This window comes from Anomaloglossus baeobatrachus, chromosome 9 (genome assembly GCF_048569485.1).
Source record: "Anomaloglossus baeobatrachus isolate aAnoBae1 chromosome 9, aAnoBae1.hap1, whole genome shotgun sequence".
NCBI classification, from domain to species: Eukaryota; Metazoa; Chordata; class Amphibia; order Anura; family Aromobatidae; genus Anomaloglossus; species Anomaloglossus baeobatrachus.
The window spans coordinates 16,128,235-16,151,817 of record NC_134361.1 but is presented as its reverse complement, the minus strand read 5'-3'; the positions used below and the strand labels follow the sequence as shown (position 1 = coordinate 16,151,817).

Here is a 23,583-nt window from a genome sequence, read left to right as displayed (position 1 = left end):
CGTGACTGGAGCGTCATTGGTAAAAGGTGAAGATGCCGGAGAGTGAGTATATTACTGGGACAAGGACCTTAGGTTAAATGCTCCAGCATTGAAGAAAAATAAAACTCTTGAGTTTTGCTTTAATGTTACTAAATGTGAACAAAAGCAAAAACCTATAAAGAAGTTGCAAAGTTTTTTTCCTTTATCCACTGATTAAGTAATTGTACATTAAACAGGAAAACTCGCAGGTAATAATTAGTAATAATGAATCTTCTAGCTGCAGCTTGTACTTTGACCACTAGATGGCGGCAGTGCAGCACGGATCTGCAGCGTCTCCTATAGACTAATGGGGCAGCAGTGACGGTTGTCAGATGTTGGTGCAGACCCCACAAGTTACCCCCCCCAATACCTGGGAGGAATCCTGCATCATATAACCTGGGGTTAGAGCCTCCCTGGACGATGAGATGTGACTCTCACACCTCAGTCCTTTGTAGATGGGACCCCCATATCCTCTATGTGGTGGGTCGGAGGTGAGGGTCTGAGCTGTTGGGGATTGAGATAATCCCATAATGGGGGGAAGAGAGGACGTTATTACATTATCGTGAATATTATCCTATAACAACAGCTTTTATCTTTCCTCGGCCCCACAGAGCGCCCCGCTGCTACACAGGGGAGGGGAGACCAAGCCGAAACTATTCCGATCACTAACTGGTGAGTGGGAAAATGCAGACATGGCTAGTTAGGGTCAGGATAGTAGAGTCCGGGGTAGGGAATGAGACCCAGGGTTACATTAGGGTTAGGTTAGTAGAGTTATAGTTAGGTTTGTATAGAGCTGTGTTAGTATGGTTAGGTTGGTGCAGTTAGGATTAGGTTAGTAGGGTTAGGTAAGTATAGTTAGGTTTAGGTAGGTACAGTCAGGTTAGGTTAGTAGGGTTAGGTAGGTACAGTCACGGTTAGTTTAGTAGGGTTAGGTAGGTACAGTCGGGGGTAGGTTAATAGGGTTAGGTAGGTGCAGTCAGGGCTAGGTTAGTAGGGTTAGGTAGGTACAGTCGGGGGTAGGTTAGTAGGGCTAGGTAGGAACAGTCAGGGCTAGGTTAGTAGGGTTAGGTAGGTATAATCAGGGCTAGGTTAATAGGGTTAGGTAGGTGCAGTCAGGGCTAGGTTAGTAGGGTTAGGTAGATACAGTCAGGGTTAGGTTAGTAGGGTTAGGTAGGTGCAGTCAGAGTTAGGTTAGTAGGGTTAGGTTAGTAGGGTTAGGTAGATGCAGTCAGGGTTAGGTTAGTAAGGTTAGGTATAGTCAGGGTTAGGTTAGTTAGGTATAGTCAGGGTTAGGTTAATAGGGTTAGGTAGGTACAGTAAGGGGTAGGTTAGTATGGTTAGATAGGTGCAGTCAGAGTTAGGGTAGTATGGTTAGGTATAGTCAGGGTTAGGTTAGTAGGGTTAGGTAGGTATAGTCAGGGTTAGGTTAGTAGGGTTAGGTAGATACAGTCAGGGTTAGGTTAGTAGGGTTAGGTAGATACAGTCAAGATTAGGTTAGTAGGGTTAGGTAGGTACAGTCAGGATTAGGTTAGTAGGGTTAGGTATAGTCAGAGTTAGGTTAGTAGGGTTAGGTAGGTACAGTCAGGATTAGGTTAGTAGGGTTAGGTATAGTCAGAGTTAGGTTAGTAGGGTTAAGTAGGTACAGTCAGGATTAGGTTAGTAGGGTTAGGTATAGTCAGGGTTAGGTTAGTATGATTAGGTAGGTATAGTTAGGGTAGTATGGTTAGGTTAGTAGGGTTAAGTAGGTACAGTCAGGATTAGGTTAGTAGGGTTAGGTATAGTCAGGGTTAGGTTAGTATGATTAGGTAGGTATAGTCAGGGTTAGGTTGGTATGATTAGGTAGGTATAGTTAGGGTTAGGTTAGTAGGGTTAGGTAGGTACAGTCAGGGTTAGGTTAGTAGGGTTAGGTATAGTCAGGGTTAGGTTAGTAGGGTTAAGTAGGTACAGTCAGGATTAGGTTAGTAGGGTTAGGTATAGTCAGGGTTAGGTATAGTCAGGGTTAGGTATAGTTAGGGTTAGGGTAGTATGGTTAGGTTAGTAGGGTTAGGTATAGTCAAGGTTAGGTATAGTCAGGGTTAGGTATAGTCAGGGTAGTATGATTAGGTAGGTATAGTTAGGGTTAGGGTAGTATGGTTAGGTTAGTAGGGTTAAGTAGGTACAGTCAGGATTAGGTTAGTAGGGTTAGGTATAGTCAGGGTTAGGTATAGTCAGGGTTAGGTATAGTCAGGGTTAGGTACAGTCAGGATTAGGTTAGTAGGGTTAGGTATAGTCAGGGTTAGGTATAGTCAGGGTTAGGTTAGTAGGGTTAGTTATAGTCAGGGTTAGGTTGGTAGGGTTAGGTTGGTACAGTCAGGGTTAGGTTAGTATGATTAGGTAGGTATAGTTAGGGTTAGGTTAGTAGGGTTAGGTAGGTACAGTCAGGGTTAGGTTAGTAGGGTTAGGTATAGTCAGGGTTAGGTTAGTAGGGTTAAGTAGGTACAGTCAGGATTAGGTTAGTAGGGTTAGGTATAGTCAGGGTTAGGTATAGTCAGGGTTAGGTATAGTCAGGGTTAGGTATAGTCAGGGTTAGGTTAGTAGGGTTAGGTACAGTCAGGGTTAGGTTAGTAGGGTTAGGTAGGTACAGTCAGGGTTAGGTTAGTAGGGTTAGGTATAGTCAGGGTTAGGTATAGTCAGGGTTAGGTATAGTCAGGGTTAGGTTAGTAGGGTTAGGTATAGTCAGGGTTAGGTATAGTCAGGGTTAGGTATAGTCAGGGTTAGGTTAGTAGGGTTAGGTAGGTACAGTCAGGGTTAGGTTAGTAGGGTTAGGTATAGTCAGGGTTAGGTATAGTCAGGGTTAGGTATAGTCAGGGTTAGGTTAGTAGGGTTAGGTACAGTCAGGGTTAGGTTAGTAGGGTTAGGTAGGTACAGTCAGGGTTAGGTTAGTAGGGTTAGGTATAGTCAGGGTTAGGTATAGTCAGGGTTAGGTTAGTAGGGTTAGGTATAGTCAGGGTTAGGTATAGTCAGGGTTAGGTATAGTCAGGGTTAGGTATAGTCAGGGTTAGGTATAGTCAGGGTTAGGTTAGTAGGGTTAGGTTAGTAGGGTTAGGTACAGTCAGGGTTAGGTTAGTAGGGTTAGGTAGGTACAGTCAGGGTTAGGTTAGTAGGGTTAGGTATAGTCAGGGTTAGGTATAGTTAGGGTTAGGTATAGTCAGGGTTAGGTATAGTCAGGGTTAGGTATAGTCAGGGTTAGGTTAGTAGGGTTAGGTACAGTCAGGGTTAGGTTAGTAGGGTTAGGTAGGTACAGTCAGGGTTAGGTTAGTAGGGTTAGGTATAGTCAGGGTTAGGTATAGTCAGGGTTAGGTATAGTCAGGGTTAGGTTAGTAGGGTTAGGTATAGTCAGGGTTAGGTTAGTAGGGTTAGGTATAGTCAGGGTTAGGTATAGTCAGGGTTAGGTTAGTAGGGTTAGGTATAGTCAGGGTTAGGTATAGTCAGGGTTAGGTAGGTACAGTCAGGGTTAGGTTAGTAGGGTTAGGTATAGTCAGGGTTAGGTATAGTCAGGGTTAGGTATAGTCAGGGTTAGGTATAGTCAGGGTTAGGTTAGTAGGGTTAGGTACAGTCAGGGTTAGGTTAGTAGGGTTAGGTAGGTACAGTCAGGGTTAGGTTAGTAGGGTTAGGTATAGTCAGGGTTAGGTATAGTCAGGGTTAGGTTAGTAGGGTTAGGTATAGTCAGGGTTAGGTATAGTCAGGGTTAGGTACAGTCAGGATTAGGTTAGTAGGGTTAGGTATAGTCAGGGTTAGGTATAGTCAGGGTTAGGTATAGTCAGGGTTAGGTTAGTAGGGTTAGGTACAGTCAGGGTTAGGTTAGTAGGGTTAGGTATAGTCAGGGTTAGGTATAGTTAGGGTTAGGTATAGTAAGGGTTAGGTATAGTCAGGGTTAGGTATAGTCAGGGTTAGGTTAGTAGGGTTAGGTACAGTCAGGGTTAGGTTAGTAGGGTTAGGTAGGTACAGTCAGGGTTAGGTTAGTAGGGTTAGGTATAGTCAGGGTTAGGTATAGTCAGGGTTAGGTATAGTCAGGGTTAGGTACAGTCAGGGTTAGGTTAGTAGGGTTAGGTAGGTACAGTCAGGGTTAGGTTAGTAGGGTTAGGTATAGTCAGGGTTAGGTATAGTCAGGGTTAGGTTAGTAGGGTTAGGTATAGTCAGGGTTAGGTATAGTCAGGGTTAGGTACAGTCAGGATTAGGTTAGTAGGGTTAGGTATAGTCAGGGTTAGGTATAGTCAGGGTTAGGTATAGTCAGGGTTAGGTATAGTCAGGGTTAGGTATAGTCAGGGTTAGGTTAGTAGGGTTAGGTACAGTCAGGGTTAGGTTAGTAGGGTTAGGTAGGTACAGTCAGGGTTAGGTTAGTAGGGTTAGGTATAGTCAGGGTTAGGTATAGTTAGGGTTAGGTATAGTCAGGGTTAGGTATAGTCAGGGTTAGGTATAGTCAGGGTTAGGTTAGTAGGGTTAGGTACAGTCAGGGTTAGGTTAGTAGGGTTAGGTAGGTACAGTCAGGGTTAGGTTAGTAGGGTTAAGTATAGTCAGGGTTAGGTATAGTCAGGGTTAGGTATAGTCAGGGTTAGGTTAGTAGGGTTAGGTACAGTCAGGGTTAGGTTAGTAGGGTTAGGTAGGTACAGTCAGGGTTAGGTTAGTAGGGTTAGGTATAGTCAGGGTTAGGTATAGTCAGGGTTAGGTATAGTCAGGGTTAGGTTAGTAGGGTTAGGTAGGTACAGTCAGGGTTAGGTTAGTAGGGTTAGGTATAGTCAGGGTTAGGTATAGTCAGGGTTAGGTATAGTCAGGGTTAGGTTAGTAGGGTTAGGTACAGTCAGGGTTAGGTTAGTAGGGTTAGGTAGGTACAGTCAGGGTTAGGTTAGTAGGGTTAGGTATAGTCAGGGTTAGGTATAGTCAGGGTTAGGTTAGTAGGGTTAGGTATAGTCAGGGTTAGGTATAGTCAGGGTTAGGTATAGTCAGGGTTAGGTTAGTAGGGTTAGGTTAGTAGGGTTAGGTACAGTCAGGGTTAGGTTAGTAGGGTTAGGTAGGTACAGTCAGGGTTAGGTTAGTAGGGTTAGGTATAGTCAGGGTTAGGTATAGTTAGGGTTAGGTATAGTCAGGGTTAGGTATAGTCAGGGTTAGGTATAGTCAGGGTTAGGTTAGTAGGGTTAGGTACAGTCAGGGTTAGGTTAGTAGGGTTAGGTAGGTACAGTCAGGGTTAGGTTAGTAGGGTTAGGTATAGTCAGGGTTAGGTATAGTCAGGGTTAGGTATAGTCAGGGTTAGGTTAGTAGGGTTAGGTATAGTCAGGGTTAGGTTAGTAGGGTTAGGTATAGTCAGGGTTAGGTATAGTCAGGGTTAGGTTAGTAGGGTTAGGTATAGTCAGGGTTAGGTATAGTCAGGGTTAGGTTAGTAGGGTTAGGTAGGTACAGTCAGGGTTAGGTTAGTAGGGTTAGGTATAGTCAGGGTTAGGTATAGTCAGGGTTAGGTATAGTCAGGGTTAGGTATAGTCAGGGTTAGGTTAGTAGGGTTAGGTACAGTCAGGGTTAGGTTAGTAGGGTTAGGTAGGTACAGTCAGGGTTAGGTTAGTAGGGTTAGGTATAGTCAGGGTTAGGTATAGTCAGGGTTAGGTTAGTAGGGTTAGGTATAGTCAGGGTTAGGTATAGTCAGGGTTAGGTACAGTCAGGATTAGGTTAGTAGGGTTAGGTATAGTCAGGGTTAGGTATAGTCAGGGTTAGGTATAGTCAGGGTTAGGTTAGTAGGGTTAGGTACAGTCAGGGTTAGGTTAGTAGGGTTAGGTATAGTCAGGGTTAGGTATAGTTAGGGTTAGGTATAGTAAGGGTTAGGTATAGTCAGGGTTAGGTATAGTCAGGGTTAGGTTAGTAGGGTTAGGTACAGTCAGGGTTAGGTTAGTAGGGTTAGGTAGGTACAGTCAGGGTTAGGTTAGTAGGGTTAGGTATAGTCAGGGTTAGGTATAGTCAGGGTTAGGTATAGTCAGGGTTAGGTATAGTCAGGGTTAGGTTAGTAGGGTTAGGTAGGTACAGTCAGGGTTAGGTTAGTAGGGTTAGGTATAGTCAGGGTTAGGTATAGTCAGGGTTAGGTTAGTAGGGTTAGGTATAGTCAGGGTTAGGTATAGTCAGGGTTAGGTACAGTCAGGATTAGGTTAGTAGGGTTAGGTATAGTCAGGGTTAGGTATAGTCAGGGTTAGGTATAGTCAGGGTTAGGTATAGTCAGGGTTAGGTTAGTAGGGTTAGGTACAGTCAGGGTTAGGTTAGTAGGGTTAGGTAGGTACAGTCAGGGTTAGGTTAGTAGGGTTAGGTATAGTCAGGGTTAGGTATAGTTAGGGTTAGGTATAGTCAGGGTTAGGTATAGTCAGGGTTAGGTATAGTCAGGGTTAGGTTAGTAGGGTTAGGTACAGTCAGGGTTAGGTTAGTAGGGTTAGGTAGGTACAGTCAGGGTTAGGTTAGTAGGGTTAGGTATAGTCAGGGTTAGGTATAGTCAGGGTTAGGTATAGTCAGGGTTAGGTTAGTAGGGTTAGGTACAGTCAGGGTTAGGTTAGTAGGGTTAGGTAGGTACAGTCAGGGTTAGGTTAGTAGGGTTAGGTATAGTCAGGGTTAGGTATAGTCAGGGTTAGGTATAGTCAGGGTTAGGTTAGTAGGGTTAGGTAGGTACAGTCAGGGTTAGGTTAGTAGGGTTAGGTATAGTCAGGGTTAGGTTAGTAGGGTTAGGTAGGTACAGTCAGGGTTAGGTTAGTAGGGTTAGGTATAGTCAGGGTTAGGTATAGTTAGGGTTAGGGTAGTATGGTTAGGTTAGTAGGGTTAGGTATAGTCATCCCCCATCATTCACGTGCACTGGTTGCTGGGGTCTCACTGGTTTTTGTCCCCTTGTTTCTCTTCTGATGACAGTTGGGGAAAGCGACTCCTCAAATCGATACGAGAAGGACCTGCCTGAGGGCGAGGAGGACGCCGAGGAGGAGATGGAAGGGGAGATCTCCGCCATGTCCTGAGACCGTCAGCGCCGAGGCCGGAGCCCCCGATCCCACAACACAGATATCAGAAGCTGACGCCACAGACCTGGACCGCTCCGCACAGCTGAGGGTTTGTTACTTTGTACTCAGTCTTGATAATCCTTGTACACAGCAGCTCACAGCCCTGCTCTCTGCTGCACTGACACATTGTAACAACCCCTCAGCTGCCAGAAGCATTAGATCAGGACGGAGATCCAGTCTGATGAAGAAACAATGTAACATTTTGTATCCCTTTGATCCGATGACAATAAATCTATTTTGGGGAGGAGGATGATGGGGGTTATCTGTAAATATCCTGACTGGACCATAAAGAAATGCTGCCTGTTAACTCTTAATTAGCCAAATCTTCATTTATTGTTTATGATGGGACAGAGCTGGAATCATGAATCTGACATTTCCATAGAAAGCTTCAATTCTGCAGTGAGTGTAATGGGTGTGTAAAGCATGGGGGAGGATTAGAGTGTAAGCTCCTAGGACTAGAGGCTGAATATTTACTGTGAAGATGTAATTTACCCTCTCACTGTATATGCTGTACAGATTCCTATTTCAAGCTGGGTTCATTGTCTTATTTGAACTACTTCTGTGTACATTTCTATTGTTGTAGGTAATCACCCCCCTAAAATGCAAGGTTATATCCTCTTGAGGCACTTCCATCCCTGGGAGTAGGGGGAGGTGGGCCTAGAGTCCAACTAGTGTAAACTCTGCTTACCTGGGAGATTCAGGCAGAGTGAGCTGAAACTTGAAGGGAGCAGGAGCTCCAGCCTGTGTGGCTGTGGACACGGACGGAGCTAGGCCTGTGTGGCGGCCCGTGGGATTGTGTGGAACTCTTTGGACTACTGTAAGGACGATTGCTTTGTAATCCGGTCCGAGGATTGTCGGGAAGGGCCCCCGAATCTGTTTTACGTGGACTTATCGTGTGCTGTTCCAGTGTTCTTGTGAATAAACCTGTTGGATCGTTCCTCGGCCTGTTGTCTCTCCTTGCTCTGCTGTACACCCCGTCACAAACTGGTTGGCAGCGCTGGGATCAGAGCAGAAGGAATGGAGGACAATGGCTCAACATCAGGAACCAGCACTGCAGAGTACAAGACCTGGACTTTGGGGAGCCTGCAATCAAAGGCCCGTGAAGTAGGAGTTCGTTTCAAAGGACTCTCCAAGGAGCAGCTGATTGAGGCGCTAGAAGGAGTCTGCTCGCAAAATGACGTGGAGGAAGGATCCTCACAGCAAAGGGAGGAAAGACGGGAGCTGGAGGTAAATACCCAAAAAAGTCAATGGATTGTGTGGTACAAGGAAAAGATGGCACTGCTTGGAGATGAGGCCACCATAGAAGATAAGAGGGAGGCCATGCGTGGAGCTGAAGAGAAGGAGCGCAGGATGGAGGAGATGGCATTGCTGGATAAGCAGCTCGCTGTGGAAGCCGCGAGAGGTTCCAGACAGACTGTAACCCCAGCACCCATCATGAGGGAACTTCCCAGAGTGTCCCGCAAAGACTTTAAGCCGTTCAATGAGGCTGCAGGCGACATTGAGGGCTTCTTCCAGGACTTTGAGCATCAGTGTCGATTAATGGAAGTCCCGGACAGGGAGCGTGTCCGGCATCTGGTTGGGCTCCTAGAGGGGGGAGCTGCTGAAGCCTATAGAGCTATGGACCCTCGGTGGAACTGTGAGTATGCGGAGATTAAACAGACTATTCTAGAACATTATGCTGTGACCCCAGACACTTACAGGACTCAGTTCCGTGCTTTAGCATGTGATGGGGAAGTGTCTTTTAAGATATATGCTCATAGACTCAAACAAATATGTAATCGCTGGCTGGAGGCAGAGGAGGCCTTATCTTGGGAGACCTTCCTGCAGGTCATCCTAAAAGAACAATTCTTTGCCCAGTGCCCCGCTGAGATCCGGGAATGGGTGCGTGAGAGAAAACCAGCGACAGTGGAGGAAGCTGCTGCTCTCGCTGATGAGGCTCTCACCATCAAGCCTCAGTGGAGGGTTCTGTTGGAGGATGGAGAGACGCCTAACAGCTCCACAACACCGGATGCCCCCAGTTATTCTGTCCCCATTGTTCCCCGTTCCTCTAAGCCACCACATGTTGATACCCGTGTTAATGTGCCTCCAGTTGCTTCTACTGCACTTTCTGGAATACGCCGGGGAGAGGAAGTAACAGAGCACAGGTGTTATGTTTGTAGGCATCCCGGGCATTTGCAGGCCTCATGCCCAGCCAGGCCATGGAGGAATCATCCTCAAACCCCTACAGCACCTTCAGGTGGGAGCCGGCCTCCAAGTTCCCCTACCCCTTACCCAAGAGGACGCCTTGGATGGAGGGAGACCCAGCTCAGATGCTATCAATGTGGACAGCCAGGGCATCGGCAAGTCTCCTGCCCAGCTGTTCAAATGAGGACTGATCCTGCACCCAATCGGATTGTTAATTATTTACAGCCCAGTGCCATGGAGGAAGATGTGGCACCGTTATGTGAGGACTGGCCTAGTGACTCAGCCCCCCATGTTGCACTACCAGGAGTTTACGGGGTGCGACCCGCAGTTATGACGACTTCTGCTCATCGAGGTAAGCACTTGCAGGAGGTTGTGCTGGATGGACAGAGACTTGTTGGATTTTGTGACTCGGGTGCTTTCCTCACACTGGCTGATCCCCGAGTGGTTCGGCCTGAGGCAATCCATAGAGGACCTGGGATTGTCATTGAACTGGCTGGTGGACAATGGAGGACTATTCCCACAGCCACTGTGGATCTGAGCTTTGGTTTTGGGGTCAGGCGATGTGTGGTTGGGGTGATGGGTGGTCTGCCTGCAGCTGTTCTCCTGGGCAATGATGTGGGAGAGCTACGATGCCAATTCGTGGCTGCATGAAGCCACATGTAAGTAACGCTCTGCCTGTGTGTACTTAACCAGTGACCTGTAGAGGTCCCTAGTACGTACACAAGTTGGGAGGGGGAGGGATTGTGAAGATGTAATTTACCCTCTCACTGTATATGCTGTACAGATTCCTATTTCAAGCTGGGTTCATTGTCTTATTTGAACTACTTCTGTGTACATTTCTATTGTTGTAGGTAATCACCCCCCTAAAATGCAAGGTTATATCCTCTTGAGGCACTTCCATCCCTGGGAGTAGGGGGAGGTGGGCCTAGAGTCCAACTAGTGTAAACTCTGCTTACCTGGGAGATTCAGGCAGAGTGAGCTGAAACTTGAAGGGAGCAGGAGCTCCAGCCTGTGTGGCTGTGGACACGGACGGAGCTAGGCCTGTGTGGCGGCCCGTGGGATTGTGTGGAACTCTTTGGACTACTGTAAGGACGATTGCTTTGTAATCCGGTCCGAGGATTGTCGGGAAGGGCCCCCGAATCTGTTTTACGTGGACTTATCGTGTGCTGTTCCAGTGTTCTTGTGAATAAACCTGTTGGATCGTTCCTCGGCCTGTTGTCTCTCCTTGCTCTGCTGTACACCCCGTCACATTTACACCCTGAGGTCACGCCTTGCTTGCATAGAGAAGTAAAGAGACTCGATACCTAACACCCCCGAGTTGGGGCCCCTCTTTTATTGGGCCCCAACTATAGGAGGAACCGCACTAGGACCAGAGCAGCAACGCGAAACTCTGCAGGGTTCACAGATTGTGGATCCATTGCATAAGAATAAATAAAAGCCATCCAGAACCCATCTGCTCCAGTGGAGATCCTGATCTGATCTGCTCGGCCAGTGATCGCTATCCCATCTGCTAGGCCGGCGATCCAGATCCCATCTGCTCCAGTGGATATCCAGATCTGATCTGCTCGGCCAGTGATCCCTATCCCATCTGCTTAGCTAGTGATCCAGATCCCATCTGCTCGGCTGACGATTTAGATCTGATCTGCTCGGCCAAAGATCCAGATCCAATCTGCTCGGCTTGAGATCCAAATCCGATCTGCTCAGCTGGCAATCCAGATCCCATCTTCTTGGCTTGTAATCCGGATCCCATCTCCTCAGCTGGCGATCCAGAATCCATCTGCTCGGCCGGCAATCCAAATCCGATCTGCTCGGCAGACGATCCAGATCCCATCTGCTCGGCTTGAGATCCAAATCCGATTTGCTCAGCCAGTGATCCACATCTGATCTAATCAGCTGGCAATCCAGATCCCATCTTCTCGGCTGGTCATCCAGATCCCATCTCCTCAGATGGTGATCCAGAACCCATCTGCTCGGCAGTGATCCAGATCCAATCTGCTCGACCAGAGATCCAGATCCGATCTGCTTGGCCTGTGAGATCCGACCCCCTCTGGGGATATACGCCTCCTGCTGATCACCTTCACTGATTATTGGCCTCCAGGTGGCGACGTTCTGCTGGATTATGTTTCATTTCTTGACTGAGATTTACTGATATTTCAAATATTCCGTAAAAATCCTTTAATCCGCCATCTCATAATCCAGCAGCTGATGGCGGATTATACTGATTTTTCGCTGTCACAATTCTCCGATCTCACGATTATTGGAAACATCTCATCATTTGCTGTTTTTTTCCTTTCTTGGAGCTCGGTGAGTAATTTCTGGCGCGGTGTGAGGATTTCCGCACCGTACGGCGGCGCTGACAACTCTGCTGATTCCCCGACCAGACATGAAAAGGGAAAGCGCTCGTCGCCTCTTTCATCTGTTCTGGAATTTTCCATTCACAAACGATTCATTTAATCGCATTATTATATTCTGGATCTTCTATAAATAGCGCCGGGGGAGGGGGATTAATGCGCCAAAGTGATCCTGAATGTCAAAAATGTGAAGTATGTGAGATCCGGCAATCACAGCGAGTGCGGCGCACATGTTCCCGACAAAACCGGACAAGACGCCGATCAGACGCGGAAGCTGCGGACGACGGTGCACGGCGCTGCTGCATTCCTGGCGACGCGGCTGATTTTCCACTACTGATCAGATCCATGTGTGCGCCGGGAATCGACTCCGAGCGCCAGGATCAGAGGATGCGGCTGCGAGGAGTCTGCAGAGGAGATACCGCGTGACAAACTCAGCTCTGCTGCATCCAAACAGGAGGAACCAGAGGGGATACAGTGTAACAAACTCAGCCCTGCTGCATCCAAACAAGAGGAACTAGAGGAGATACAGGGTAATAAACTCAGCTCTGCTGCATCCAAACCAAAGGAACCAGAGGAGATACAGTGTAACAAACTCAGCTCTGCTGCATCCAAACCAAAGGAACCAGAGGAGATACAGTGTAACTAACTCAGCTCTGCTGCATCCAAACCAAAGGAACCAGAGGAGATACAGTGTAACTAACTCAGCTCTGCTGCATCCAAACCAAGGAACCAGAGGGGATACAGCATGACAAACTCAGCTCTGCTGCATCCAAACAGGAGGAACCAGAGGAGAAACAATGTGTAACAAACTCAGCTCTGCTGCATCCAAACCAAAGGAACCAGAGGAGATGCAGTGTAACAAACTCAGCTCTGCTGCATCCAAACAGGAGGAACCAGAGGAGATACAGAGTGTCAAACTCAGCTCTGCTGCATCCAAACCAAAGGAAGCAGAGGAGATACAGTGTAACAAACTCAGCTCTGCTGCATCCAAATAGAAGCAACTAGAGAAGATACAGTGTAACAAACTCAGCTCTGCTGCATCCAAACAGGAGGAACCACAGGGGATACAGTGTAACAAACTCAGCTCTGCTGCATCCAAACCAAAGGAACCAGAGGAGATGCAGTGTAACAAACTCAGCTCTGCTGCATCCAAACAGGAGGAACCAGAGGAGATACAGAGTGTCAAACTCAGCTCTGTTGCATCCAAACAAGAGGAACCAGAGGAGAAACAATGTGTAACAAACTCAGCTCTGCTGCCTCCAAACCAAAGGAAACAGAGGAGATACAGTGTAACAAACTCAGCTCTGCTGCAGCCAAACCAAAGGAAACAGAGGAGATACAGTGTAACAAACTCAGCTCTGCTGCATCCAAACAGGAGGAATCGCAGGGGATACAGTGTAACAAACTCAGCTCTGCTGCATCCAAACCAAAGGAACCAGAGGAGATGCAGTGTAACAAACTCAACTCTGCTGCATCCAAACAGGAGGAACCAGAGGAGATACAGAGTGTCAAACTCAGCTCTGTTGCATCCAAACAAGAGGAACCAGAGGAGAAACAATGTGTAACAAACTCAGCTCTGCTGCCTCCAAACCAAAGGAAACAAAGGAGATACAGTGTAACAAACTCAGCTCTGCTGCATCCAAACCAAAGGAAACAGAGGAGATACAGTGTAACAAACTCAGCTCTGTTGCATCCAAACAAGAGGAACCAGAGGAGATACAGCGTGACAAACTCAGCTCTGCTGCATCCAAACAGGAGGAACCAGAGGAGAAACAATGTGTGACAAACTCTGCTGCATCCAAACAGGAGGAACCAGAGGAGAAACAATGTGTAACAAACTCAGCTCTGCTGCATCCAAACCAAAGGAAACAGAGGAGATACAGTGTAACAAACTCAGCTCTGCTGCATGCAAGCAAGAGGAACCAGAGGAGATGCAGTGTAACAAACTCAGCTCTGCTGCATCCAAACAAGAGGAAGTAGAGGAGATATAGTGTAACAAACTCAGCCCTGCTACATCCAAACAGGAGGAAACAGAGGAGATACAGTGTAGCAAACTCAGCTCTGCTGCATCCAAACAGGAGGAAACAGAGGAGATACAGTGTATAACAAACTCAGCCCTGCTACATCCAAACAGGAGGAAACAGAGGAGATACAGTGTCATAAACTCAGCTCTTCTGCATCCAAACCAAAGGAACCAGAGGGGATACAGTGTAACAAACTCAGCTCTGCTGCATCTAAACAAGAGGAACTAGAGGAGATACAGTGTAACAAACTCAGCTCTGCTGCATCCAAACAAGAGGAAGTAGAGGAGATACAGTTTAATAAATCAGCTCTGCTGCATCCAAACCAAAGGAAACAGAGGAGATACAGAGTGACAAACTCAGCTCTGCTGCATCCAAACAAGAGGAACCAGAGGAGATACAGTGTAACAAACTCAGCTCTGCTGCATCTCAACAAGAGGAACCAGAGGAGATACAGTGCAACAAACTCAGCTCTGGTGCATCCAAACAGGAGGAAACAGAGGAGATACAGTGTAGCAAACTCAGCCCTGCTGCATCCAAACAGGAGGAAACAGAGGAGATACAGTGTATAACAAACTCAGCCCTGCTACATCCAAACAGGAGGAAACAGAGGAGATACAGTGTAATAAACTCAGCTCTTCTGCATCCAAACCAAAGGAACCAGAGGGGATACAGTGTAACAAACTCAGCTCTGCTGCATCTAAACAAGAGGAACTAGAGGAGATACAGTGTAACAAACTCAGCTCTGCTGCATCCAAACCAAAGGAACCAGAAAAGATACAATGTAACAAACACAGCTCTGCTGCATCCCAACAGGAAAGTCTTATTGTAACAAACCCAGCTCTGCTATATCACAACTCACAGCACAGAAGAAATAACGAGAAGAGATTCACTGTAAAATACTTTTCTCTGCATCATCACAACTTATATAATAAAGAAGCTTTAGTAAAATGTTAATTTGTGGCGCAGAGGTTTTTTTTTTTTTTTTTTTTAAACAAAGCCAATTCACTTCTTTAACCCTCCGCTCCGGCATTGTTTCTTCAGCGCTGGAGTGCAGCATTAAGGCCTCGCTTGCACTAGTGTATATATAAAATCGCTCTGTGGGATGAGTGTCCTGCGCATGTAATGCGAGTGCGGCGATGTGCGGTTTTTTTTTTTCTCTCTGACGTAGAATTCGTATATTTTGGGTTTTTAACATTATCCTTTACATATCATACATTTTAAGCTAGTTTCATAAATACTAAAGTAATCTTAATCTTATATAAAGATAGATAGCCTGCAGATATATAATGCCCCTCCCCCTACATATTATACACTTGCACCATTTAGTGCTTTTCATGTGGCACTATAGGCAGTTTAGCATTGTTTAACCAAATAAATAAAGAACTTAAAAATACGGCATGGAGTCCCGCCTATTTTTGATAACCAACGCAGGTAAAGCAGACAGTTGGGGGCTGGTATTATCAGTCTGGGAAGGTCCATAGTTATCTGGCCCTTCCCAGCTTAAAAGTACCAGCCTGCAGCTGCCCCAAAAGTGGCGCATCCATTAAATGCTCCAGTTCTGGCGCTGTGCCTGGCTCGTCCCATTGCTCTGGTGCGGTGGTAAATGGGCTAATGCTTTTTGGGGTTGATGTCGGCTGTCTGGTGTCAGCTGGCATCAAGCCCCGGGGATAATAATGGAGATGCGTCCACCAGAGACCCGTATTACTAATCCAGTAAGTAAAAAGAAAAAAATACAGATAAAAATATAGTTTATTCTTAAAAAAAAAACACTCCCTGTCTCTTTCCTTGGATCACCAAAAGAAAAGCCATGCAGGTCCGACGTAGTCCACAAATGAAAACCTGAAAGGCATAAAAAAAGAGAGAAATAAAAACAAAACATTGTCCCTTGTTTTCCAATTTATTAGTAAAGTTCTCAGGTAGGTCTGACGTAGTCCAGTGCTTTCCACAATGTTCCCCGACTACAAGGCTCCATAGACTTTGAGGCTCCATAGAGTTTAATCAGCAGCTGATCCCGATTCACACTGCGCTCTTCCTGACCAAGCAACTGTGATGAGTGGTGACATTACTGGTTCTACACGGGACCAGATTTAGGAGGAAATTTTGTAAGGGCAAAACAGGAGTAGTTAGATAAGTGATGTGAGGTGAAGTCAGTCTAGAGAAATGCGTTTTTTGGACACACTTTAAACTGTGGATATTGTGAATTAATTGAATTGTCCTGGGTCGTGCGTTCCAGAGAATTGGTGCAGCTCATGAGAAGTCTTGGAGACGGGAGTAGGAGGATCGGATTATAGAGAATGTCAGTCTCAGGCCATTAGTGGAATTAGACAGAGGGAGGAGATGTAGGGGGTGCAGAACTGTGGAGAGGACGGGTAGGCGATAGACAGAGGGAGGAGATGTAGGGGGTGCAGAACTGTGGAGAGGACGGGTAGGCGATAGACAGAGGGAGGAGATGTAGGGGGTGCAGAACTGTGGAGAGGACGGGTAGGCGATAGACAGAGGGAGGAGATGTAGGGGGTGCAGAACTGTGGAGAGGACGGGTAGGTGATAGACAGAGGTGAGGAGGGGATGAAGAGCAGTGCAGAACTGTGGAGAGGACAGTAAGGGTGATAACAAATGAGGAGGAGATGTAGGTGGTGCAGAACTGTGCAGAGCTTTGTGGGTGAGAGATAAGTTTATATTGGACTCTGCAGGGGAAGGGTAACCAGTGCAATGACTGGCACAGGGTGGAGGCATCGGTGTAGCAGTTGGAGAGGAATATGATCCTGGCAGCTGAAGGAATAGACCCTACCAGTGAGAGGTCCTCTCCGAGCGGTGGTGACACCTGGAAGATCCTGTTAATCTGGGGAACAGTCTGACCCTGGACGAGGAGGATGGAGGTTTTTAGGTAAAAGGTCTGAGCAAAATTATATGAAGTAAATAAATAAATTCTGCACAGCGATAAAACCACAAAGAACGGAATTTTAAAAATTATGTGATCATTTTATCTTGAGGTTTCCCTAATTTATAATTTCTAGACTGGTCTAATATAAGACGGAAGCGGCCTTGTCCCCTCCCCACATTCACACGGGCTCCTATTCCCAGCATGTTCCAAAGATAAGAGCTGCTGCTATAAAAATAGTGGGAGAGCACTGCAAGTCCCAGCATTGCCCTGCTGGAGAGATAGGAGCTGTGCATTGTGACTATGAAGGATCCAGGTCTCAGTCACACACAGGAATTGTTGCAGTAGAATTGCGCTGATGATGATGCCGGGGTAAAGTGACATCAAGATCCGGGCCACAAAAAGCAACAAAAGAGGAAAAAAATGTAAGAAAATAAAAGTAAGCAAAACAGAGACTGAAAATGACAGCCTGAAATCTTGTAATTTTACATTAAGACCTGGCCACTAGGTGGCGCCTCTCATGCAGGATTTTCTCTCTATGTTTGGTGCACAGCGCAGAACATTCCCAGTATAAAAAGTGACATCTGCCCAGAGAGGATCGTCGCTGGCAGCCGCGTTATGTCATGCAAATATAATGCTGGCATCAGGCAGGGATTCTGCTGCGGCTTTACTCTATAATTGTCAGGGGTGTGGGCGGAACGCCGCCGACTAAAGGACACGTAACCCTTAAGGTAAAATAACGTTCTGCAAACATCATTGTATTTATAAATATACTGAATTATAGTTTAACATTTTTTACACTTTTTTTTTCATTTTATAAACTTTTGAAAGTCAATAAAAAACTACAAAAAACTGAAATAAAAAATGGGAAATTTGAAAAATGATTTTCTAAATTTCGCTGAGATCCGCCTGGATCCCGGACAGATACAGGAGCCCGGACTGACGCGACTTCACCCGCCGCCGATTAGTCCGGATTTTATGAGGATATTACTCACACCAAGAAGAAACCGCCGGGGGCCAATTAATGAGCAGATCAGCGTCATCCCCCAAGAATTCCAGCAACGTTATTTATATTCTTATCGTTTTACTACCGACTCCAGCCCCGACCCCCGGGACAAAAACTGAGCAAAACTTACAAATAATACAGAAGAAAAAATAAAACTTGGAGAAAAGAATAATAACGTTAAAAAAAGTCTAAATAATAAAATCTAGAAATAAAGATTGAAAAACAAAGACTAAAAGATTAAAAAGTTACAGTAATATTTATATAAGGGAATGTTTATGTGGAACTGAGATAAATATGTACTCCATGTATTATACCCAAGTATAAGGCAGTAGTATAGCAAATATATTCTTGTATACAGAGGGCAGTATTATAGTAGTTATATTCTTGTACATAGGGGGCAGTATTATAGTAGTTATATTCTTGTACATAGGGGGCAGTATTATAGTAGTTATATTCCTGTACATAGGAGCAGTATTATAGTAGTTATATTCTTGTACATAGCAGCAGTATTATAGTAGTTATATTCCTGTACATAGGGGCAGTATTATAGTATTTATATTCTTGTACATAGGGGGCAGTATTATAGTAGTTATATTCTTGTACATAGGGGGCAGTATTATAGTAGTTATATTCTTGTACATAGGGGGCAGTATTATAGTAGTTATATTCTTGTGTAAAGGGGCAGTATTATAGTAGCTATATTCTTGTACATAGGGGCAGTAATGTAGTAGTTATATTCTTGTATATAGAGGGCAGTATTATAGTAGTTATATTCTTGTATATAGGGGCAGTATTATAGTAGTTATATTCTTGTACATAGGGAGCAGTATTATAGTAGTTATATTCTTGTACATAGGTGCAGTATTATAGTAGTTATATTCTTGTACATAGGGGCAGTATTATAGTAGTTATATTCTTGTATATAGGGGCAGTATTATAGTAGTTATATTCTTGTACATAGGAGCAGTATTATAGTAGTTATATTCTTGTACATAGGGGCAGTATTATAGTAGTTATATTCTTGTATAAAGGGGCAGTATTATAGTAGTTATATTCTTGTACATAGGGGCAGTATTATAGTAGTTATATTCTTGTATATAGAGGGCAGTATTATAGTAGTTATATTCTTGGATATAGGGGGCAGTATTATAGTAGTTATATTCTTGTATATAGGGAGCAGTATTATAGTAGTTATATTCTTGTAGATAGGGGCAGTATTATAGTAGTTATATTCTTGTACATAGGGGCAGTATTATAGTAGTTATATTCTTGTACATAGGGGGCAATATTATAGTGGTTATATTCTTGTACATAGGAGCAGTATTATAGTCGTTATATTCTTGTACATAGGGGGCAGTATTATAGTAGTTATATTCTTGTACATAGGGGGCAATATTATAGTGGTTATATTCTTGTACATAGGGGCAGTATTATAGTAGTTATATTCTTGTACATAGGGGACAGTATTATAGTAGTTATATTCTTGTACATAGGGGCAGTATTATAGTAGTTATATTCTTGTACATAGGGGGCAGTATTATAGTAGTTATATTCTTGTATATAGGGGCAGTATTCTAGTAGTTATATTCTTGTACATAGGGGCAGTATTATAGTTGTTATATTCTTGTACATAGAGGCAGTATTATAGTAGTTATATTCTTGTATATAGGGGCAGTATTATGGTAGTTATATTCTAGTACATAGGGGCAGTATTATAGTAGTTATATTCTTGTACATAGGGGACAGTATTATAGTAGTTATATTCTTGTACATAGGGGCAGTATTATAGTAGTTATATTCTTGTACATAGGGTGCAGTATTATTGAAGTTATATTCTTGTACATAGGGGCAGTATTACAGTAGTTATATTCTTGTACATAGGAGGCAGTATTATAGTAGTTATATTCTTGTACATAGGGGGCAGTATTATAGTAGTTATATTCTTGTACATAGGAGCAGTATTATAGTAGTTATATTATTGTACATAGGGGCAGTAGTTTAGTAGTTATATTCTTGTACATAGGGGGCAGTATTCTTGTAGTTATATTCTTGTATATAGGGGGCAGTATTATAGTAGGTATATTCTTGTGTATAGGGGCAGTATTATAGTAGTTTTATTCTTGTACATAGGGGGCAGTATTATAGTAGTTATATTCTTGTACATAGGGGCAGTAGTTTAGTAGTTATATTCTTGTACATAGGGGGCAGTATTACTGTAGTTATATTCTTGTACATAGGGGGCAGTATTATAGTAGTTATATTCTTGTACATAGGGGCAGTATTATAGTAGTTATATTCTTGTACATAGGGGCAGTAGTTTAGTAGTTATATTCTTGTACATAGGGGGCAGTATTACTGTAGTTATATTCTTGTACATAGGAGCAGTATTATAGTAGCTATATTCTTGTGTATAGGGGCAGTATTATAGCAGTTATATTCTTGTAATTAGGTGGCAGTATTATAGTACTTGCACTGATAGAGCCATATACAGGAGTATTGTGCTTTCTGGATAAGAGCAGCAGATCCTTTTGTTTATTCCTGGAAATGATTCATTCCGTTGTTTACAGATAATTATTTGGTGTCATGTCTTTCTGTTCCTGGTCCTCATGTGACGTGTGTCATATTTTGGTCTTTGCGCCTCTTCTTCTGTGCTGGTCCCTCGTCCTCTCTTTCTTCCCCTCATTCTCTCTGTCTGTCCCTCATCCTCTCTCTCTGTCCCTCATCCTCTCTCTCTGTCCCTCATCCTCTCTCTCTGTCCCTCATCCTCTCTTTCTGTCCCTCATCCTCTCTCTCTGTCCCTCATCCTCTCTTTCTGTCTCTTTTCCTTTCTTTCTCACCCTCTTCCTTTATTCCCCTCGTAATCTCTTCCTGTCCCTCGTCCTCTCTTTCTATCCCTCGTCCTTTCTTTCTTCCCCTCGTCCGCTCTTTCTTCTCCTCCTCCTCCTCTCTTTGTCTCTTGTCCTCTCTTTCTGTCTCCTGTCCTCTCTTTCTGTCCCTCATCCCCTCTTTCTTCCTTTTGACCTCTCTTTTTTTCCCCTCGTCCTCTCTTTCTGTCCCTCGTCCTCTCTTTCTGTCCCTCATCTTCTCTTTCCTCCCCTTGTCCTCTCTCTTTTCCCTTTGTCCTCTCTTTCTGTCTTTTCTCTTTTCTTTCTCACCCTCGTCCTCTCTTTCTTCCCCTCATCCTCTCTTTCTGTCCCTTGTCCTCTCTTACTATCACTTGTCATTTCTTTCTTCCCCTCGTCCTCTCTTTCTTTCCCTCCTCCTCTCTTTGTCTGCTGTCCTCTCTTTCTGTCTCCTGTCCTCTCTTTCTGTTCCTGTCCTCTATTTTTGTCACTCGTCCTTTCTTTCTTCCCCTCGTCCTCTCCTTCTTCCCTTCGTCCTCTCTTTCTGTCCCTCGTCCTCTCTTTCTGTCCCTTGTACTCTCTGTCTGTCCCTCAACCTCTCTTTCTTCCCCTTGTCCTCTCTTTGTCTCCTGTCCTCTCTTTATGCTCTTGTCCTCTCTTTCTGTCCCTTGTCCTCTCTTACTATCCCTCGTCATTTCTTTCTTCCCCTCGTCCTCTCCTTCTTCCCTTCGTCCTCTCTTTCTGTCCCTTGTACTCTCTGTCTGTCCCTCATCCTCTCTCTGTCCCTCAACCTCTCTTTCTTCCCCTTGTCCTCTCTTTGTCTCCTGTCCTCTCTTTATGCTCTTGTCCTCTCTTTCTGTCCCTTGTCCTCTCTTACTATCCCTCGTCATTTCTTTCTTCCCCTTGTCCTCTCTTTCTTCCCCTTGTCCTCTTTTTGTCTCCTGTCCTCTCTTTCTGTCTCCTGTCCTCACTTTCTGCTCTTGCCCTCTTTCTGTCCCTCGTCCTTTCTTTCTTCCCCTTGTCCTCTCTTTCTTCCCCTTGTCCTCTTTTAGTCTCCTGTCCTCTCTTTCTGCTCTTGTCTTTTCTTTCTGTCCCTCATCCTTTCTTTCTTCCCCTCATCCTCTTTTTGTCCCTCGTCCTCTCTTTCTTCCCCTGGGCTGGGTCTTGTCTTGTGGGGTGCCGGGTTCTGCAGTATTTCCCCCTGTAGTCAGTGGTGTGGTGTCGGCCTGTTCTGGTGTCGGTCTGTTCTGACGTCGGTCTGTTCTGGTGTCGGCCTGTTCTGGTGTCGGCCTGTTCTGGTGTCGGTCTGTTCTGGTGTCGGCCTGTTCTGGTGTCGGCCTGTTATGGTGTCGGACTGTTCTGGTGTCGGCCTGTTCTGGTGTCGGCCTCTTCTGGTGTCGGCCTGTTCTGGTGTCGGCCTGTTCTGGTGTCGGCCTGTTCTGACGTCGGTCTGTTCTGACGTCGGTCTGTTCTGACGTCGGTCTGTTCTGGTGTCGGCCTGTTCTGGTGTCGGCCTGTTCTGACGTCGGTCTGTTCTGACGTCGGTCTGTTCTGGTGTCGGCCTGTTCTGGTGTCGGCCTGTTCTGACGTCGGTCTGTCGGCCTGTTCTGGTGTCGGCCTGTTCTGGTGTCGGCCTGTTCTGGTGTCGGCCTCTTCTGGTGTCGGCCTGTTCTGGTGTCGGCCTGTTCTGGTGTCGGCCTGTTCTGACGTCGGTCTGTTCTGGTGTCGGCCTGTTCTGGTGTCGGCCTGTTCTGGTGTCGGCCTGTTCTGGTGTCGGCCTGTTCTGGTGTCGGCCTGTTCTGGTGTCGGTCTGTTCTGGTGTCGGCCTGTTCTGGTGTCGGCCTGTTCTGGTGTCGGCCTCTTCTGGTGTCGGCCTGTTCTGGTGTCGGCCTGTTCTGGTGTCGGCCTGTTCTGGTGTCGGCCTGTTCTGGTGTCGGCCTGTTCTGGTGTCGGTCTGTTCTGGTGTCGGTCTGTTCTGGTGTCGGCCTGTTCTGGTGTCGGCCTGTTCTGGTGTCGGACTGTTCTGGTGTCGGCCTGTTCTGGTGTCGGTCTGTTCTGACGTCGGCCTGTTCTGGTGTCGGACTGTTCTGGTGCCGGCCTGTTCTGGAGTCGTTCTGTTCTGACGTCGGTCTGTTCTGGTGTCGGCCTGTTCTGGTGTCGGCCTGTTCTGGTGTCGGCCTCTTCTGGTGTCGGCCTCTTCTGGTGTCGGCCTCTTCTGGTGTCGGCCTGTTCTGGTGTCGGCCTGTTCTGGTGTCGGCCTGTTCTGGTGTCGGCCTCTTCTGGTGTCGGCCTGTTCTGGTGTCGGCCTGTTCTGGTGTCGGCCTGTTCTGGTGTCGGCCTCTTCTGGTGTCGGCCTCTTCTGGTGTCGGCCTCTTCTGGTGTCGGCCTGTTCTGGTGTCGGCCTCTTCTGGTGTCGGCCTCTTCTGGTGTCGGACTGTTCTGGTGTCGGACTGTTCTGGTGTCGGCCTGTTCTGGTGTCGGACTGTTCTGGTGTCGGCCTGTTCTGGTGTCGGCCTGTTCTGGTGTCGGCCTGTTCTGGTGTCGGCCTGTTCTGGTGTCGGACTGTTCTGGTGTCGGACTGTTCTGGTGTCGGCCTGTTCTGGTGTCGGCCTGTTCTGGTGTCGGCCTGTTCTGGTGTCGGCCTGTTCTGGTGCCGGCCTGTTCTGGTGTCGGCCTGTTTTGGCGTCGGCCTGTTTTGGCGTCGGCCTGTTCTGGCGTCGGCCTGTTCTGGCGTCGGCCTGTTCTGGCGCCGGCCTGTTCTGGCGCCGGCCTGTTCTGGCGTCGGCCTCTTCTGGCGTCGGCCTCTTCTGGTTTCGGCCTCTTCTGGTGTCGGCCTGTTCTGGTGTCGGTCTGTTCTGGTGCCGGTCTGTTCTGGTGCCGGCCTGTTCTGGTGCCGGTCTGTTCTGGTGCCGGCCTGTTCTGGTGTCGGTCTGTTCTGGTGCCGGTCTGTTCTGGTGCCGGCCTGTTCTGGTGCCGGCCTGTTCTGGTGCCGGTCTGTTCTGGTGTCGTTCTGTTCTGGTGTCGGCCTGTTCTGGTGCCGGCCTGTTCTGGTGCCGGTCTGTTCTGCGTCCTCCATCCTCCTTCGTGCAGCTATGTTTCGTCTCCAGACCACAACTGTTCTGAGTGTAAGGTCATCGACTTTAAATAGGATCCTGTGTTGCTTCTCAGTGAAACCCAAACCAGTGTTTATGGGATGTAACGTTCCATCCTAAAATAACCGTCCTGGGCCG

The 23,583-nt window shown here is 46.3% G+C and overlaps 1 protein-coding gene across 2 annotated transcripts in view; it reads left to right on the top strand.

Moving 5' to 3' along the window:
• Window positions 1-7,681, top strand: part of LOC142250252 (sodium/hydrogen exchanger 2-like) — a 32,347-nt gene extending 24,666 nt beyond the window's left edge. Inside the window, exons 11-12 of one of the 2 annotated variants that reach the window (XM_075322379.1) lie at window positions 630-690; window positions 6,925-7,681. In XM_075322379.1, coding sequence (XP_075178494.1) covers window positions 630-690; window positions 6,925-7,025 — 162 coding nt within the window. In that variant the 3' untranslated portion in view covers window positions 7,026-7,681. The remainder of the gene's footprint in view (window positions 1-629; window positions 691-6,924) is intronic. The other variant, XM_075322378.1, reaches the window with a different exon arrangement.
• Window positions 7,682-23,583: the final 15,902 nt, after the last annotated feature.